General features: G+C 39.7%; 1 protein-coding gene across 1 annotated transcript in view; it reads left to right on the top strand.

The window, feature by feature from the left end:
* The window catches only part of efna2a (ephrin-A2a), a gene marked incomplete at both ends in the record, with an annotated part of 101,171 nt that extends 81,418 nt beyond the window's left edge, over positions 1 to 19,753 (top strand). Inside the window, 3 exons of the mRNA XM_083892034.1 lie at positions 9,780 to 10,072; positions 17,222 to 17,287; positions 19,611 to 19,753. Coding sequence (XP_083748160.1) covers positions 9,780 to 10,072; positions 17,222 to 17,287; positions 19,611 to 19,753 — 502 coding nt within the window. The remainder of the gene's footprint in view (positions 1 to 9,779; positions 10,073 to 17,221; positions 17,288 to 19,610) is intronic.
* Between the last annotated feature and the right edge of the window lie 1,234 nt (positions 19,754 to 20,987).

The following is a 20,987-nucleotide window of genomic DNA, read 5'->3' as shown; positions in this document are numbered from 1 at the left end:
GTGGGGGGAATACGAAGTTTGCTGGAAGAGGAAAATTAACAAAGCAATCACAAAACATAAATGCACATTTACACCGTATTTTCATGGATTTGCGGTTCCCCTTGGGGGGGTCGACGACGGGTTTCGTAGTTTTTGTTTAAAACAAACAAATTGACAGACACGAGTGAAATTATAAACTCCTTGAAATGAAGTGACCGTGAAAACGATTTCAAGAATCATTTGACTATGGCAGCGTTGTTAGAGGCTTAGCAAAGGAGGCCATTGCCCTGGGCCCTGATTTGAGAGATTACCCCTGAGAACGGGCAGATTCCGTTCAGTCTACAGTAACAACAAAACCACCCCCTTATTTTTTTTTAAGCATAGGTCATGAACAGAAAGACTGCAATGACACCACGGTTGGAAACCCTCGTAATGAGGCCAAATGCCACTGCCTCGCTGCAATTCGATTCATTATGCCCCCCCTGAGTCCCTTTTGCCTGGGGCCCTTAAAGTCTCCTAAGGCTCCCCCGGCACTACGTTTAGTACCTGAGTTTGTGTGTAAAAGTATCCAGAAATACCCTTAAAAATTGGATGAAATCACAGTGGTTGTCGTCGGAGCATTTGTGTCTGCAATTAGTAGTGAACAAAAGAGTGATTTCAGATAATTTGTAGGGTTTTAAACAGTTATTTAAGGGTCAAGTATATACTTGTACCTAAGAATACTCACTGTGTTGTGCTCTGTGTACCTTGGTTGTACTATTCTGCCTCAACTATGCAGATTTCATACCCAGAGAATTGTGGCTGATTGGATATTTTCTCTTTTATTTGACCATTTTCTGTAAATCCTAGAGATGTTTGTGCCTGCAAATCCCACCAGGTCTGTCATTTCTGAAATACTTCAATCAGCACCCATATCTCGCACCCATAACCATCCCATGTTTAACCCTTAGTTAATAGTACTTAATTACTTACAGTTGTTTAACGGTAACCCATGGTAATTTGCCGTGCGAATAGACGTACACAACTCCTTATATGGGCATTCTGGGGTGTGCCTTTATAGGCCATAAATTCAGGCTTTAAAAATATGGGGTTTTTAGTCTTCTTATGTGTTTTTGAGTCAAAGTTATGATTCATTTCATATCACATTTTTAGTAGTGATATAAAGTAGAGATAGTTGTGCAAAAGTCACAAAAGTAGGGATTTTTTTCATAAAAACAAGCCAAGTGAACTTGTCTAGGTTGTGTTGAAAAATAGGATATAAGACACTCTATATATACTGTACTTTTAAACATAGTAATGGATAAAAGCAGCCGAAATACTCTGTGTTCTAATGGTTAAAGTAACTTAAATCCCATTTTTCTTCATTCTGTTGCTTGGTTTGACCTTCAACTTGACCATGTCTTTGTGTCTAAATGCGTTGAGTTGCAGCCGCGTGATTGGCCGATTAAATATTTCCATTGCGCAGGTGTAGCTAAAGAAAGCGTGTATGAGGTAAATGAGCGTTTGACTGGCAGCACTCTATCCGGCACTGATGGAAATTCAACAGCAGCGACAGCGAAAACTTTTAAGAAACTGTGGAGACTTTTCATTGGGAAGAACTCATGCATAAGAAACGGTGCCTATGACAACAGCTGACAGTGTGTGTGTGTGTGTGTGTGTGTGACACTAATGAAATTCCACTCACCTTGACTGCATTAAGGTGGAGGCAGATATATCGCAAAAACGTGGTTTTTGAAATGACGGGATTCCTCGCGTTTCATCTTAATTTAAGAACAAGGAAATTATTCATGTGCTGTCTAGGAAATGACACTCAAAGGCGGGTCGGCCGACTCGTGGATGTAGAATATGGCGCACCAGCCTGCCATTCTCCTCACCCTCCTCCTGCTCTGGCCCTGTTACCATTTCCAAAAAATCCACCTTAGCGACAGAAAACAACAACAACAACAACAACCACCACCTCCACCTCGGAGCGAGCGAGCAGCCCACACACTGAAAAATGTCAAAGTTTTTGGTGCATGTGGAATCACAGTCAACATACGATATACTATTTTGGTTTTATTTGTTGTTGTTTTTATTGTGATGACGGTGATTGTTTTTGGCATCGCTGCCTATGTGGGACATAGTTTATGTTCATTTGGTTTTTGGAATTAGAGTTACACTTTTCTTATTTCTAGTTGGGGTATATCGTTCATTAGGGTTTAGACCATTGGTTCTCAAAGTGCGGCCCGGGGGCCAATGGCGGCCCGCAGAAACATTTCTGGCGGCCCGCAATGAATAACAGTTGATAGTTGTAATCCAGGAGCGACTAAGCTTGTTAAATGTTTATTGGACATTACTGGATACAGATCATGCATTTTAGTGTATTATTGGGTTATAAGCTGGTAATAAGCAGTTTAGCTACAGCCCCCAATTACTAGCTATTTACCCAGTAAATATATGGTAACAGAAATGTGTTACTTGGTATTATTTGTAATTAGAAGGTAAGAACAATGGCCAAAATACCGCCGTCTACCAATCATTGCAGTCAGTAGAGTCTCAGCTGCCGAGCAACCACGGGTTGCCAGTTACGTCGGAAAACGAAACCTAAAAGACCTCTGTGTTTTGAATTTAGAATGTAGTAACCGTTTTTGGCCACATTCTTACATATGGCGCCTTTAAATTACATTATATTAACGCTTTTATTAGTTAAAGCTAAACTGCAGAACTGCAATCTGGTCATTAAAATGATTACAAATGGGATTTCTTTCTGTTTTTTTTCCTAAATTGACCCTCAGGTATCAAAACTTTGAGAACCCCTGGTTTAGACATTACCGATAAGTTTACTTTTCTAATTCCGCTCCTTTGCCCTAACTGAGTGCACCAGTGTCACTCTAAGTATACTTTCCTTGTCAGTTTAAAACTGCTACACCATGTACCTCCGACTAAAAAAGGGACTGTTTCACCCTTACCACTCCTGCATTTGGAGCCTGCCTTTCCAGGAGAGCGAAACAGTTCTTTTTTTTTTCTTTTTTTTTGAAAGAAAGTTGAACGCGCACACCAGAACTTTATTTCTCCTCTAGCAGAGCCATAATGGGTGCAGCTAGACCACTCTCACCAGTGATTTCACAGTGCTCTGACACAACCCCGAGCACACCTTGACATTTCCTCGCTGCACCAGTTGGTTAAGTTACTTTTTAATGACACCGCCATTATAACGCTCGCCTGACTGAAGCATTATGTCTAATGACAGCAGAGTTGCCAGGACATGGTGGGGGTGGATGGCGCTGCATGTTGCCATGACATCAGCTAAGATTTTTTAGTATTTTGGCCAGTGTCACCTTCAATTTTTTTCCAAAAAAAAAATAACAGCAGTGACCATTTGTGGAAAAGCTGTAAGTGAGAGCTTCTTCACAGCACACCCACCGAGCATCTCTTGGACAGTAATACTCGTACTATCAATCACACTGAGCGTCCAGACCTCCAAATGTGGCATGTTTTATAACTAAATGGGACCATAGTTTACAAAAAGAGGCCGTTGAAGCTCTTAAAACCATAAACTCCTGCTGGAAAAATGAGCCAATAAATCAAGCGTGAGTTACAAACTTGACTTCTTTTGCAGGCCTCGACCGTAAGGATGTTTTGAAGACTTGAGATTTATGATTTTACCCGTCGCCATTTTGAGTCGTCCACTCGCATGTGCTTTACTTTATCGTCTATTTTGTTGTAAATGTGTATATATTTGACAAAATTGACCCTAAACTAGCGATTGAGACCATTAACTCTTCAGGAAAACTACAGTTCAAACCGTTTGGGATCACCTGTTTTCCATTAAAAGTCAGACTTTTATTCATCAAAAGAGTTGCAAAATAAATAGAAAACATAGTCTAAGACATTCACAATATTAGAAATAATGATTTGTATACAAAATATGAATTTTTCAGCAGTGCAAACATCATTGCACAAGGGTTTTCTAATCATTCAATAGTCTTCTAACGCCATTAGCAAACACAATGTAGCATTAGAACACTGGAAATGGGCCTCTATACACCTATGTACATATTCCATTAAAAACCAGACGTTTGCAGCTAGAATAGAGTGTATTTCTGATTAATTTAATGTTATATTCATTTTTTTAAAAGTGCTTTTCCTTTAAAAATACAGACATTTCTAAGTGACCCAAAACTAGCCTCACTTTTCCCATAGACCATTCAAACAGAGTCGTCCATGTTGGCTATTTAATATACTTTTATTTTAGCTTGATTGAACCAAAGGACGACATCCATCTTTACCTCGGCCAAGGAGGTTATGTTTGTCTGTTATGTTAGCAATATAACTCGTAAAGTCACAGACGGATTTGGATGAAATTTCCAGGAAGTGTCCGCGATGGGACCAGGAACAAGCGATAAAGTTTTGGGCGTGATCCGTTGACGCTATCACTGGGTACAACACTCGCTGTATTGAGCTGCCATGGCGGAGGTCTGCGCTCTCCGAGTGCTTTTCTAGTTTATGTTTGGAATCAGTGTCGTCGCACCTTCAAGTGCATTCAAGAGATTATGGGATTAAGAGAGAACACATATTACTGTACATTAGTATCATCATCAAATGTGTTAATTAATCTTCATCGCGTTTCACACTTCAATTCAAATGCTGGAAACTCAGTTATTCCTCTGCGGCAGAGCTTCACGTTAATATAAAGTCACACCAGTAGCTACGGCAGTGACACCCACACACCCACACACCCACACACCCACACACCCACACACCCACACACCTGGCACAGATGAGTTCTTTTCAGGGTAAGGACGGACGGCGCCTCATGTTGTAAGTGAGAGTGCATTCTCGTGTCTCTTTGGGCCCAGTGCAGTGTGTGTGTTTAATTCCAAATGACACGGCTGCGGCCGCAAAGGACTCGCTCACACTTATCCGCATAAAACTTCACACGATGACACGTTCTCTTGACGGTTTGGAGCTCACACACACACACACCTGCACACACACACACACACACACACACTTTCCTGTCCGGGGTGCATTAGATATGCAGACAGTGTCACCAAAGCAGGACAGGGAGCTGAGTAGCTGAATACGACCCACCTAATGTATTCCGACACGTTGCGACCCCCTTTTTCTTGGATTGAGCATGTTGAAAATTTAGCCTCTGAACACACGTGTACATCCCAGCGCACACACAGTGTAATATTGAGATGAATGTATCAGTGCACGATCAATAGGCAAAGCACATTTGTCTTCGATGGAAACCCGCGATCGTACAAATGGAAACGAGAGACAGAATACTCCTGGCCTCCTCCTCTTCTGCCCTTTCTTTTTTTTTTGCTTATTCCAGACTCCCACTTTGCAGTCTTATTATGCGCCCTTGTGTCCGTCTGTCCATTTTCCTCTCTTTGTCTCACTCCCTTTTATTCTCATTCCCTCTGTTTCTCCCTCTTTGCCTTTAGTTGTTAATCAGAGTTGATTGGGGAGCAGTGAGAGCCGAGAGGAGCTCCCCGGTGGATCGATGCATCTAAATGATCTGCTCGAGGATCCCTTTAGAACCTGCACCAGTCTCTCTGATAGGAGCACTGAAGCGTGAAGGCGCTCATTACACATAACTCACTTCCTGATTCGCCCTCAGGGAGAAAGATAGGACTGTGGCGATTGGGATAATTTTGTCCCGAAGCTAAATATCCCGCTAACTAAAAGTGCTCAGAGCCAAAATGTCTTCATCTGAAGGAATCAATTATCGCCAAGGTGAGGAGGAGGAAAATGATGGATTTGATTTAAGACGTTTTGTTCTTCCCTACATCTCAAACAGGGCTGCAGCTGTGGAATATTTTGTAACCGTGTATTCAACCAATTATTTTATCAAGGACGCAAAACGCAAAATTAATATTATTGTTAATTATTATTTTAATAATATTATTTTAATATTATATCGAGTAATAATCAGTAGAATACTCAATTACTTTTAATAATTAATTAATTAATTAATTAATTAATTAATTAATTTAAAAAAATATATATTGTTTTTGACGTTAAGCACGGGATAACTTAACACAGTTATATATTTCTGCACATTTTTAATTTCTCTGTCTAAACACATTTAAATTTACATTTATCTCAGGTCAATCTCAGTGTATGGTTACTGGGTTATAAGTCAACTCTAATGTATGTATGTTCAATGTATGGTACTGCTACTGCATGCTTGAATTTCCTTCGGGATCAATAAAGTATCTATCTATTTAATTATTTATTTATTTATTTATTTATTTATTGGATTACTTAATTAATTAATCATGTATTTAATTAATTAATTATTTAATTAATTAGTTATTAGTTACTGGAATCACTCGAGTAATCGTTGCAGCCCTGTTTGAAATGAACTTGATCGTAGCCATGGCGATAAATGACATGACTAACAAAAGCCAGGAGGGCGTAAAGATTGACGTTACGCTAAAAAAAAGTAGCGCTGTGTGAATTTTTTTCTTAAAGGTGAAGTAAGTGGTTTATAGTGCCATCTAGAGGAGAGGCTGAAATTTACAACAAAGAACTGCTCCTCTGCTCACCCCCTCCCTTCCCTCAGCGATACGGTATCCGCAGCCGGTCAAATGTCGTCCTTTTCGTCTTTCTCCGTGTCAGGCTCCCGTAGAAACATGGCGTCTCTCTGCTAACAGTGGCTATGCAACTGCGGCCCGCGACCAGGTTATTTTACATGACTTTTTGAAACACTACGAAAATGAAACAAAAACTATTACAATTACAATGCAGGAGCACATAATATGCATAAAAAAGTGGATTTTGGGTTATATAAACCCATAAATACTACACAGTGTCCCTTTAAATGTACTTCAAAGTGAACCATAAATGTGTAATGGGTGGGCAGCGAGAACAAAGCGATCAACAAGTCGAGCCATTTGAGGCATTTTTTATTTATTTTTTTGCTCCATGGAAAGCCGGTAAATAAAATATCTGGAGTATGAAATATTTGAATAACCTTATGAATATATTATATTGTTTCACAGGAAAAAAAATGACTAAAAAAGAAAATTATGCATGAAACAAAATGAAGTATCGCAGCACTTGTGGGTCAACATGAGCTCCATGTCCAGGGTCGTGGATGTGAAATATTGATTGTTTTTTTTTTTAGTGTCGCTTTGAAGACATGTTGCTAAAAGTTATTATAAATTTAAAATAGTCTCCTATTAAGTCAGTAAAATGAGATTGTGAAGCTAAAACTGGTTTGTTACTAATACTTTATTACTAATAAATGGAAGCAATTACTCGATTTTACTCAACTATTTTGATCATGTGAAGCTTTTTTCGTGATTAAAACAAGATTTATGATCGTTTTAGCTTCTTAAATGTGAATATTTTCTGGTTTCTTTGCCCCATATAAACAAAGAAATCATTAAAACTCAATCATTTTTAGTTTGTGGACAAAACAAGTCATAATTACCGGGTTTGACAAACACTCATCGAGGTTTTTAACGTTTTCTGTCATTTTATGGCTCAAATGATGACTCCTACTCTAATATTTTTATTTTATTGTCTAGGTTAGGGCTGCAACTTGCACTTATTTTCCATAATTGATTGATCTGACGATTATTTTCTTGATTAATCGATTAATCGTACTTGTTTGATAGGTAAAATGATGATCAGTGTTCACCAAACCTGGAAATGATGATGTTCTCAAATGTCTACAAACCAAATTCTGTCAGTTTTAATGATTTCTTTGTCATATGAAGCAAAGAAACCAGCGAATATTGACTTTAAGAAGCTAAAAACCAATGAATCACTGATCAAAATAGTTGATGAATAATATAGTAATTGATTAATCATTGTAGCCCTATTCTCTGTATGGAGCAAAAACACACATAAAGATGAGTTCAGTGAGTTTATCTTAAATATCCTGCTATAAATACATACAGGAGTTTTCTGTGTTCTCGTCCTTGGCTGGAAATAGTCCTTAACAATGCGTGTTCTCATCCTGTGTGACTATATCAAAAATAATTTAGCCTCTTTTTAAAAATATATATATATATATATAATAAAAAAAATGTCAGAATGCATCCGTGACCCATTTTCATAGAGGAACACGTCGGCCTGAGGCTGGATGTCACAGACAGGGGAAAAGGAAAGTTTGAACAGATTAGCTTAATATACAGTCGCCCTTTTATCTTTTAATGGCATTTGTTGGCAATAACAAAAATATAGGGTATCACAAAGACTTATCCTCCAACAGAGACTGTTTCACTTCACTGACTTTTAAGATTGTAAACAGAAATTCCATTCCCCCCAAAAAATGCGAGGCTTAATGGAGCTCTGTGTTATATTATGTACCAGAGAAAGATGCAGCTGCACTGAAGGCTCTTTGAAAAAGAGACGCCAAACTTCTGCATTTCCATACGTTACCTGCACATAATCCTTGACTCGCTGCCAAAGAGGAGGAGGAACATCGTGGTTTCTCTCTCCCCCCCCTCCTCCTCTTGGTATATTCCTGGAGAATGTCTGTGTATATACTGTTATTTCTTCTTCACTGGCCTCTGACCCACTTCTATTTATCACGCCGACCTCCATGATCTCTGTGTGTACAGAACTAAGTGGACATTAACCACAGCTGCACTCTTTACACACTGCTGCAGGCCACGGGACCATAATGTGGCTCCTGGTTTTATATGTGACCCACTTATCACGGGCGTCACGTGAGTGGAGGCTCAACGAGGCGACGTCCTGACAGCTTTTTTCATGATTAAAACAAGATTTTCCTGATCGTTTTGGCTTCTTTAATGGGAATATTTTCTGAGATTCTTTGCTCCATATCAACAAAGAAATCATTAAAACTGATTTTTTTTTCATTTGTGGACAAAACGAGAACATCATCATTGTTTATGTTCGGGCCGCAACCAACAATTATTTTGTATAATCGATTGATCCAGCAATTTTTTTCTCGATTAATCGAGTATTTGTTTGATCAGGAAAGCGAGACTTTTAATCCTAACATACTGTTAATCATTCGCTCTGTTTGTTGTTGTTGTTTTTCTGCAATTACACAGGTGGTTTAAAGCAGTGTTTCTTAACCCTGGTCCTCAGGGAACTCTGCCCTGCCATGTTTTAGATGTTGCCCTGCTCCAAAAACACCTGATTCAGATGAAACATTACTTAAGAAAAAAAGTTGAAATATATATATATTTTTTTTTTTTTACAAACATTAAATAACTTTTTTTTTACAAAAGTTGAAATATAATTTTTTTTAACAAAAATTGAAACATTAAATTAAAAAAAATTTGACAAAATTTGAAATATAAAAATTAAAAAAGGATGACAAAAGTTGAAACATTAAAATTTTTGAAAAATAATTGACAAAAGGTAAAACATTAAATATTTGGGGAAAATAATAATTGACAAAAGTTCATTCAGGCTTCCGTAGAGCTTGATGATGAGTTGACCATTTATTCATATCAGGTGTTTTTGGAGCAGGGCAGCATCTAAAACATGGCAGGGCAGTGTTCCATGAGGATCGGGGTTGGGAAACACTGTTTTAAAGAACCAAAATCCAAATAATAAGTTGACTCTTATACAGAAATCAAATGGTAAGAATGGTTCTGAATGTACAGTTTTATGTACGTTTGTATTAGTGCATATTCACTTTGAAATGAAAGTCACTCCGACTTTCCGTAGCCTTAAATAAAAGCCTTTTCTATTCACGTACTTGCTTTACGGCGGCCGTCGTCTTTGCAGCCAGAACACTAGTGCATTTAACTGAAGTCTCTCACTATTACACATCACAATTTTTAATTCACTGTCCACTCTTTTGTCTCCTGCAGGTTCTGGCACGGCGAGTACAGGGTGGCGGTGAACATCAACGACTATCTGGACATCTACTGTCCTTACTACGAGGGTCCGCCGTCACACGGCCGCATGGAGCGCTACATCCTCTTCATGGTCAACTACGAGGGCTACACCACCTGCCAGCACAGGATGCGCGGCTTCAAGCGCTGGGAGTGCAACCGCCCCACCGGTCCTGACGGCCCGCTGCGCTTCTCGGAGAAGTTCCAGCTCTTCACGCCGTTCTCGCTGGGCTTTGAGTTCAGGCCTGGGCACGAGTACTACTACATCTGTAGGTTACTGCGTGATCGTGATTCTGTATGGTTTGTGAGTTATGCTGTGTGTGCATGTGAGTAGGGCTGCAGCTATGGAATATTTTTGTAATTAAGTATTCAAACAAATTTTTTTTTTTTGATTAATAGAGGTCGCAAAATGCAAAAACTATTATTATTATTATAATTATTTATTTTTAAATGTTAAAAAAAAAATTAAACCTGTTTTTTATTGAGTATTTTACCAATTATTTTTCAATTAATAGAGGACGCAAAATACAAAATTATTATTGTTATATATGTAAAAAATTATAATAATAATAATTATTAAAAATATATATTTCTTAATTTATTTTTAATCGTGTATTCGCAAAACGCAAAATTGTTATTTTATTTATTTTTTATTTAAAAATGTTAAAAAATATATTTTAGCATTTGACCAATTCTTTTTCAATGAATCCAGGACGCAAAATGTAAAATTATTATTATTATTTATTTTATTATTATTATTATTATTTTAATGTTAAAAAAAATACAATTTATTTTTTTAACGAGTATTCAACCAATTATTTTTCAATTATTCGAGGATGCTAAATGCTAATTTTTTTAATTATTTTTTTTATCCAATTACTGGATTCATCGAGGAATACTCGAGTACAAAAATATTTGATAGCTGCAGCCCTAGTAAGCTACATTAAAGCAGCTAACATCAATGTTTACGTTAGCATGTGCTGGCAGTGTTAGCGTTAGCAGCTGGATGCTATCGGCTCAGATGCTCAGAGTCATCGAGGACGTGCTGTTGTGGTCACACCAGTTGTAGTTTACAGTGGTTCCACTGCACCTTGTTAGCTTCTTGTTTAAGCGTGAAATTGTCCCACACTTTGGTCATTTCCTGCCTTTTTTACGGGCTGTTTCACTCTCCGTACGTGCGGTGTGTGCGTCCGCTAAAACGGTCCGTGTGGAACAACGATCCCTGCGCTGAACAGGCCACGCGAGATAGGAATTAAACGAATACTCGAATCACTCGAGTAATCGTTGTGGCCCGACATAAATACACCTCCTATCGCTCACTCCCTCCCTCTGTCCTTGTTCCTGGATGCGTCTCTCTCTCTTCAGGCAGCGTCCGCAGCATAAGTGATGAAAAACTGTCACCAGGCGTCGCGTGGAATCATTTTTACATTAGTATGTATTGATGTTTCTCCTCACATCAACAACAAGTGATGTGTTAAGACTTAAAAAGCTCTCGTTTCCCTTCCACCTCCTCCTCCTCCTCCTCCTCCTCCTCCTCCTCCTCACACTGGGACCAATAGTGTCTTGAAATTACTCTTAATCGTTTTCTTTGACTTAAACACACAATTTTTTGCACAGAGAAGCTTTATTTGTGTCAACACTGGAGACCTTGGACATGAAAATCTAACAGATATAGACAGATAGGGCATTTTTAAGCCTTTACTAGACAGGAACCCTTGTGGTGTAAGTGATTATTGCACTATTTATTCAAAAACTCCAAATACTAATTGTATTTTATGTGCAAGGTTAATTTCTTTTCGCATTAGTTCGTCTTTACAAATCGTGTAAAGACATTTACATATACCACATAATGCGATGAGTCTTGTCCGCTGCAGTTTAACCGCACTTCCACGACAGTGATTTGCCCTCACCTATACAATTTTGTTGGTGTTTTCCATTAAAAGTCACATATTTATTCATCAAAAGAGTTGCAAAATGAATAGAAAATGCAGTCAAAGACATTGACAACGTTAGAAATAATGATTTTTATTCCAAATAATCATATTGCCCTTCAAACTCTGCTGTTTTCAGCTGTGCTAACATCATCGCACAAGGGTTTTCAAGGGTTTTCTAATCATCCAATAGCCTTCTAATGTGATAAGCAAACACAATGTACTATTAGAACACTGGAAATGGGCCTCTATACACCTATGTTGATATTCCATTAAAAACCAGACGTTTGCAGCTAGAATAGAGTGTATTTCTGATTCATTTAATGTTATTTTCATTGAAAAAATAAGGACATTTCTAAGTGATAAAGTCTAGTGTGTGAGGATAAGTGACTTGAGAGTGTCGATGTGGTCTTTACAGACCAGAAAGGATGTTGTTCTCGCTAAGTAAGCAAAAAAATAATGCAAAACCCGCTCTCTGTAAGGTCTAAAGTTCACGTCAAAGAGATTACACACTCACGCTTACACACTTATGGGGCTCGCTCGTTCATTTCCTGCCACATAAACCCTTTCTAAATATGACACACACTGGACCTTTAAATCATCTAAAGCCGGCGTCTAAATTCGAAACAATCCTCGCCTCAGTCTCGTCCCGTCGTTGTCTCCTCCGTCACAAAGACTCAGCGGGCGCGAGTCAAAGAGAGCTAAAGAGCCAGAGATAACACACACCCCATGTCCACACACACACACACACACACACACACACACACACACACACACACACAGAAATCACACTCTTTTGTTTTCAATTTCATGGAACCGTGGAGGAGGGGGGGGGGCTCCAGAGCTGTATAGTTGCTGACTATAGTACTGTGTGTCTCTGGGACCCCTGAGAGTGGTGTGTGTATTCCACAGGACTGGTGTGTGTATTCCACAGGACTGGTGTGTGTGTGTGTGTGTGTAGGGGGAGGGGCCACTCGACGGGGTCAGTTGTCAAGCAATTGTGAGTCCATGAAAGGCCGTGTCCATCATCCTGACTGACAACCACACACACACACACACACACACACTTTTTTGTCTTTGGTTGTTTTCTCACACACACACATAAACAGGTCAGTATTAATCTACCTATGTTTATGTTTAAGTTTAACCACATTATTTTTAGGATTAGAAGCTGAAGTAGTAGAAGTATTGAATGGATATTATAGTAAGACTTTTTTTCAAATTTTGGACGAAATTTTTTTCTGTCAAATTTTGGAAAAAAATAAAATATATACTTTTTTTGTCAAATTTTGGGCAAAATATTTATTTTTACTTTTTTGGTCAAATTTTGGACGACATACTATAGTATGACTATTTGGTCAAATTTTGGACAAAATATTTATTTTACTTTTTTGGTCAAATATTGGACAACATACTATACTGTAACATTTTGGTCGAATTTTGGACACATTTTTTTTTTAACTTTTTTTGTCAAATTTTGGCAAAATATTTATTTTTACTTTTATTGTCAAATTTTGGACGACATGCTTAAGTATGACTTTTTGGACAAAATATTTATTTTTAATTTTTTGATCAAATTTTGGACAAAATATGTCATTTACTTTATTGGTCAAATATTGGACGACATACTATACTGTGACTTTTTGGTAAAATTTTGGACAAAATATTGTCATGACTTGTATAATATATGACTTACTATAGTTTGACTTTTTGAATGCTATATAATTCTTTATTTTTTTCAAATTTTGAACGACATACTAAAGTATGACTATTTGGTCAAATTTTGGACAAAATATTTATTTTTACTTTTTTGGTCAAATTTTGGACGACATACTATACTAAGACTTTTTGGTCAAATTATGAACAAAATATTGTCATGACTTGTATAATATATGACTTACTATAGTATGACTTTTTGAATGCTATATAATTCTTTATTTTTTTCAAATTTTGAACGACATACTAAAGTACGACTTTTTGGTTAAATTTTGGACAAAATATTTATTTTTACTTTTTTGGTCAAATTTAGAACGACATACTATAGCATGACTATTTTTCTGTAATTTTTTTGGTCCCAATTTTACGTGTCAACACGTCAGTATTGATGTGAAATGACTGCGTGTGACACTTTAATCCGCCCTGTCCTCCCTCAGAGTGTGTCTGTTGTGTGTAAAGTAAAACACATCAATCCGCGACGGCCTCGGCGATCCGCGGTCAGACCCGTGTGCGCCCTTGTGTGTGCGCGTTTGGTTTGTGTATTTGTCACGAGGTTGACGTGTTGACAGCTCTGCTCCACCTCTTGCTTCTCCCAGCTGCCGTCTGATGAGGTTGAGTGATTTTCAATGGGTTTTTTTTTTTCGGGGGGACGTCGGATTGTGGATTGTGGATGTGCTGGGAAAACAGAGGCGCTGGGAGAGCTCTGATAAGACTGAAAGAAAAAAAAAAGACAAAAGTCAGGATTGTTTGGAGGGCACAGGGAAAAGAAGGGGGGTTGTATATTATATATCTAACGACCTTGCTCCCAGTGTTGCCCTTTTTCAGAGCGACAGTAGGGAAGCCAAAAACAAAGACATACAGCGGGACTTAAAAGCTCGATGCCAGCACCAGCAGAGCTTCACTGGAGACCAGAATACATTCTCTCTCTGTGTGTGTGTGCACTGTAAGCAGGGGTAGGTGGATGATTTGAAGGAAATTGAGGCAAGGGAACGTGGGCACAAAAGGGTAAACGAGGTGAAGGGCAGTGAGAATGATGGAGGGAGGAGTTGTGGGCTGGAGAGGCCAGAGGAAGGGTCAGATTTATTTCCTGTGTGCTGTGGTTTCTTGATGATGCTCCTCTTTGGGGTCACAGTCTGTACGGACTTCCTCAAGGAAAAGGCCAAAAAGGTCTGGTGTGTGTGCGTGTGTGTGCGTGTGTGTGTGTGTGTGTGTGTGTGTGTACATATAAGTAGTCATAGAGCTGTGGTGACCATCGCCACCCAAAGGTCTCCAGCTCTAATTCACATCACGGTGAGATGGAACGAAAAACACAGATTCAATTTCTTCACTATGAAGTACGTCTTAGACTTACACTCTGATAAATGAAAGTGCTAAGTAGAACCATATAAGGTTCTTCGGCTTGTCCTCATAGGAGAATCTTTTTGGCTTCAGGTAGAACCTTTTTAGATCCACCTGGAACCCTTGAAAAACCCTTTCTTTGGGAAAGGGTTTTTTCAGAAGCAAATGGTTCCAGGTGGAACCTCAGCCCTTGTAGAAGGACAGTTTTGGAGCCCTTATTTCTAAGAGTGTACACTTTTAGAAATAAAAGTGCTAAGTAGAACCATATAAGGTTATTCATCTTGTCCTCATAGGAGAATCCTTTTTGGCTTCAAGTAGAACCTTTTTTTAAAGGTTCGACCTAGAACCCTTTTGGAGGGTTCCACCAAGAACCCTTTTAAAACCCTCTATTCAGATAAGGGTTTAAAAAAATGTTCTTACAGGAACATTTAGTGTTACCAAGAACCCTTGAAAAACCCTATCTTCGGGAAAGGGTTTTTCAGAAGCAAATGGTTCCAGGTAGAACCTCAGGCCTTGTAGAAGAACCCTTATTTCTAAGAGTGTAGTGGTCGAGGCGTACGTAGTGGATCAGCGGTTCACGCTGTCGCTTCACCAACAAAAAGGATCTGCGTCTGTGAGAAAAGAAAGCTGCGCCTTAACAAAGACGTTCAAGTCGGGTTGATGTGAGAGTCACTTATTTCCCAAAGGTCTAAATGGGGTTTATCCATCACAGAGTTGTTTGCATTGCCTCAAGCGCTTAGTATGTTTTAAAATAGTAACTTGGGAGCAATTTTCTGAGAACTTAAAAGGGCATAATATATATATATATATATATATACATAAAAGGGTATCTAGTTGCTTGGAGCAGTATTTGACATCAAGCACGTAGCAGGACACAGTAATGACTAAAATAATGTCCAATTCTAACAATTTCCATCCGTGCTTTAAACCCTTTATTGACCATTTTTTTGACATCGTTCATTATAATTTTGTCTGGTTAAAAATAAGAAGAAATGTCTGCTGCATATATCAGTTACACTCAAAGGTCAATATTCAAACAGTGATGTCAAGCATTCTCCTCCGTGTCCTGTTATATTTCCCTGGTTATGTTGTGGGTCTTGAATGTCACTGAATGTGATTTGGTTGGGTTTTTGTTGAGGTTTGGTGTCTTCCTGACACCTGTGAGGGTACGATGCTGGGTTATCATTCAGTGTGAATATTTAGACCATAAATGTGTTTGTCTTTTTAATTTCTACTGAATATATGCCATAAAACAGTTCAGAAATATATAATTCTATCATTTAAAAGACACGGCCCTTTGCTAAATCCACTTGGGGGCGCCAGTAGTTTTCAGTGTGCGCAGTATGATACAACCCGCACATCAGATTGGAACATGTTGCACACTGAGGGTTTGTTATATTTTTTTTAAATAGTGATAAATTGAGAATAGTAACATCTACATATTTTTCCTTTATTGACCAAACTTTCAATGTGAATATTTTAGACCATAAATATATAATTCCATCATTTAAAAGACACGGCCGTTTGCTAAATCCACTTGGGGCCACCAGTAGTTTTCAGCCCCCCCATCATTCGCAGTATGTACGCAGTATGATACATCACAGTATCATACTGCGTACATCAGATTGACTTGATATAAAGTCCAGTGCCATTTCATCCATCATAATAATGGAACATGTTGCACACTGAGGGTTTGTTATATATTTTTTAATAGTGATACATTGAGAATAATAACATCTACATATTTTCCCTTTACTGACCAAACATTCAATGTGTATATTTTAGACCTTAACTATATAATTCCATCATTAAAAAAAAAAAAAAAACGGATGTTTGCTAAATCCACTTGGGGCCACCAGTAGATTTTCAGCATAAGTAAATTAGCTGGGGGGCTATTTTAACGTGTACATTAATACACATTAGAGGTGTCCTGTGACAGTATACAGCAGTATCATACTGCGTACATCAGATTGACTTATAAATAAAGTACACAGTGCCGTGTCATCATGTCATCCATCATAATAATGGAACACGCTGCCTTTGGCATAAATGCATATTATATACTGTATTTATATATATCTGGCTTTGACACCAAACAATATTTGTGTGTGCGATGACAGTGAGAATATATAGGATATCACCAGTTGTACAATATATTTGCGTAGTTAATATCGAGGCCTTATGTAAATCTACTTCTATGAGCTGCGTATGAATAAATAAATAAATGTGCACTTGATTTGTTTTCTTGAAAGCAATATGATATGATACGAGAGCGACGGGAGAGGGAGAGGGGAGAACGTTCGTACGATCATTATTATACCAATCACCTGATAATCAGCCTCATAATTCTCAGCGTGAAACGTCTCAGATTACGTCACGAGCGCAATCAGCCGCTAATCTCGTTCCATCTCTCTCTGCTTTATTTTTTTATAGCATCTCCTCACCCGAACCATGTGGGGCGGGCGTGTCTAAAGCTGAAGGTGTACGTCAGACCTCCAGGTAAGTCATGCTCCAACTACACAACACACACACACACTTACGCACACACATACACACAGTCCAGATTGGCTATCAAAGTAAAAAATTAAGGGGGAATAAAAGGCCTGATAGAATGCCCCGGCAACACTTCTCTGCTCTGATTCACAGAAGCAGCCAGGCAACACTATAACACCTATGCACACACACCACTGTGACATACACACACACACACACATAGAGGCACAAAGTGGCATGCACACGTCACATCACATCACATCACATCACATCACACTGGCTCTGAGCGAGACCTTCTGTCCTTCTGGAACAGAGCAGACTTGAAAAGTGCTCCGTGGAAAACGTTAGCGTCGCTGCATTAGCTGGATTTGCTCGTCGGAAACAAGAGCGCGATCTAATTATATTTCAATCGCGTACAGGAGAGAGTCTAAATCTAATAATAGACACTTCATATTTTTTAATAAAAGTCTGCTCATGCATCATCCGTGCGGTAGAAGAGAGAGTGTGCAGCCTTGTAAGATATATTCTTACAAGGCCAATCTAGGCCAGTGATACTGCCCATTCAAAAATAGACCAGACAGAGGATCAGGTTATAGCGGCGCAGGCGTTAAGACGCTAACCGTCGCGTTATCTTGGGAAAATCTACCTGTGTGTCTTTCCAAAGACGGGTGTGTTTTCAGATTAAAGAAGCAAACCTGGGTAATAACGCGTCGACGCAGCTTTGAAGAGCCTCGCAGAAGGATGAGAGAGTTGGACCTTTGCAGCTTTTCCACAGCTCAGATCGTTCCGTCGTTCTCGTCTTCGTCTCCTCCATAATTACTGAAACAACACACACTCTTTCATTCTGTCGTTTTGCTGCAGCGTGATGCTCTCTCTCTCTCGCTCTCTCGCTCTGTGATGCTGCTTTTTGTGCCGTTTAAGTAATCTGTCTGACATCGGCAACTTCCACGCCGAATATTGTCACACGAGTGAGCTGTGTGTGTGTGTGTGTGTGTGTGTGTGTGTGTGTGTGTGTGTGTGTGCTTGTGTGTGTGTGCGTGTGTGTGCGTGTGTGTCAGCTGCTCCAGATTCGGCGTCTCTGTGATTAAACTGTAATTAGGTTGGTTAAACCCCCTGCAGAGCACAGTTTCTGCCGTCTTCTCTCAGCCCGTTTTCTTGGCGTTTGAATGTTGAGACGTGCGTGTGTGTGTGTGTGTGTGTGGTTGAAGGAATGAATGAAATGTATTTATTCGAACGAACGAACGTGCGAGAATGTATATAACCAACAGTAACAGGAAAAAAAAATGCGCCAGAGTATACACTGTAAAAAAATAAAAAGTTGCGAAAACTCAAAATTTCAAGGCAATTTACTGCAATCAATTTTTGAGATTACAGCCCAACAAAAGATCTGGAGTTTTTAAAAGGTTCCATTAACTAATAATATTTTGTTAGACAAACTTGTAAGTTAGAGTTGTGCCAACTCAAAATTACATTTTTAAATTATCTGAACAAAAGACTAGTTAGCCAAACTGTTTGAAAACAGCATTTTGAAAAACTCCACGATCATATCATACAACGAACGCAGTGTTTCATGGGAGGTTATTTACATTTTTGTGGGCTGAATCTGTGTTTTTTACGCCCATGTTTTGGTCTGTCGAGCCACCCAATAACACAGCTCACAGCTCAGCAAAGTGAACAGCAAGGTAAGCTTGCAGCTCCGGGGTAGGAAACGGCTGAAAGTTAGCGAAACTAAAAATCCTCACAACCATTCTCAAAAACATCTCAACCAGAGCAGAAGCTGTAGAGATGTTTTACAAGAGAGGGTTAGGGGTGAGGGCATGAAGTCACCCCAAACAAATGCCTCACCACACGAGAAATGTATTAGATTAGATCTTTTGTTGGGCTGTAAACTCAGAAATTGATTGCAGTAAGTTGCCTTGAAATTTAAAAAAAAAAAAGACTTTTCTCAACTTTTTTACAGTGTGACACACTTTTTGCAGACTGCAATGTTAATGTTAATGTTTTGAAATCATGTTTTGGCATGTGGCGCCACCTACCGCCATCTACCAATCATTGCGGTCAGTGGGGCTCTGCTGCCGAGCAACCGCGGGTTGCCAGTTACGTCAAAAAAGGAAACCTAAAAGACCTCGGCATTTTGAATTTGAGTGTAGTAACCCTTTTTGGCCACATTCTTACATATGGTGCCTTTAAATTCACCTGTAAAGTGCATTTTATGTGCGTTCTGAAGTCCAAAAGCCAAACATCCCTAACTTCCTGTGAGTTGTGTACATCTGTGTCTCAGTCCAGATGTTTTGTCGTTTTTTTCTTTTTCTTTTCTCTCCATTTTCAGATGGATCGGGATACGATTCTCCGGAGCCGTTCCTGACCGACGGAGGTCCAAGATGGAGGTCCGTGACCCCGTTAGCCGCCGTGGCCTCGCTCCTCCTCCTCCTCCTCGGCTTCTCCTCCTCCTCCTCCTCCTCCTGGCTGTGACTCTCTCTCCTCTCCCACTCTTTACGGAGCTCCCGTCTTGGGTCGCTGAGCTGGGCTGGCTGTCCCTCTAACTCCACCACACCGCCCTCAGGGAAGCCCACTGTCTCCTCCGTCCTTCCTCTTCCCACCTCCTCCACCTTTATACAACCACCCCCTCCCCCCCCACTGCCAGCCTCCTCCCCCTCCATGCTCTAGACATGGACACCCATGTTTCCCAGGCCTGGCGACGTGGTACTTGGTCTTGAGCTTGTCTGGGAATCTCGTTCTTCTTCTCTGATCCCCCAAAGTTCTGCGAGGGACACAAGGGAAACGTCTCTGCACTCATGTCAGGCGGTCCTTTTGATTTGACTCCTTGATTTTAGCTAACCCCATCGGGGGGGTAGATATCGCTATAACTAAGTGCGTTTTTTTCCATCATCCAATCATGGCGGGATGCGTCGAGTTTGATAGGCCTGGATGCACAAAAATTGGATTTCGCGCACACACGCATTACCGTCCCCATCCTCAAACCAAGCATTGGACGACGTGGGCCGAGCTAATTGGAATTTCTGGATGAATTCCGGGGCACAACGAGAAAAAAGAACAAATGAATATTGAGATGGAGATGGAGGTGGAGGTGGAGGTGGAGACACAAAGAAAAATAGGAAACGATGCAGACACGGGGCTTCAATAATGAGAAATGTAATATTATATGTGTTGATATTTTCACAGCGACGTGATGTAAAACTCATAGAGTTTGATTTTTGTATGAGAAGCTCAGATTATCTTATTATTAAAACGTATAACCACAGCCGGGTTTCAGTAGACAGGGTTGTGTGTGCTTCTGGGTTTAGGGTTCGGCGCGATGTACATTTTCAGGTGTGGGATGTGTTTTTTTCTCGTCTTCGTGTTTCTAAACAAAGCATTTATCACGGGGTGGGCGGGGGCGGGGAGGGGGGGCCTGGTCAGCACAGGCTTTTTTTCCGGCACTGTCAAACGTCGAGTGGGCTCGGGGGGGTCGACTTTTGGAAACCATGTCTTTCTCATGTATGAATGTACCGCTGGTCGCTCCGCTATCTTTGTGTCTCTGTGTGTTATTTTTGACTGTGGTCACTTCAAGTACCTTCTCTCAGACTTGGATAAATGGGCCGGGGGGGGGGGGGGGCAGGGGTGTTTTTGGCAGGTCAGCGGATTGCGCCAAAAAGGAAAATGATGAATGGACTACAGATGAGGAAAAGGAGGCGACACTCAAAAG

This window comes from Microchirus variegatus (genome assembly GCF_963457635.1).
Source record: "Microchirus variegatus genome assembly, chromosome: 7".
NCBI lineage: Eukaryota > Metazoa > Chordata > Actinopteri > Pleuronectiformes > Soleidae > Microchirus > Microchirus variegatus.
The sequence above is the reverse complement of the archived record's forward strand: the minus strand, read 5'-3'. Positions and strand labels throughout refer to the sequence as shown.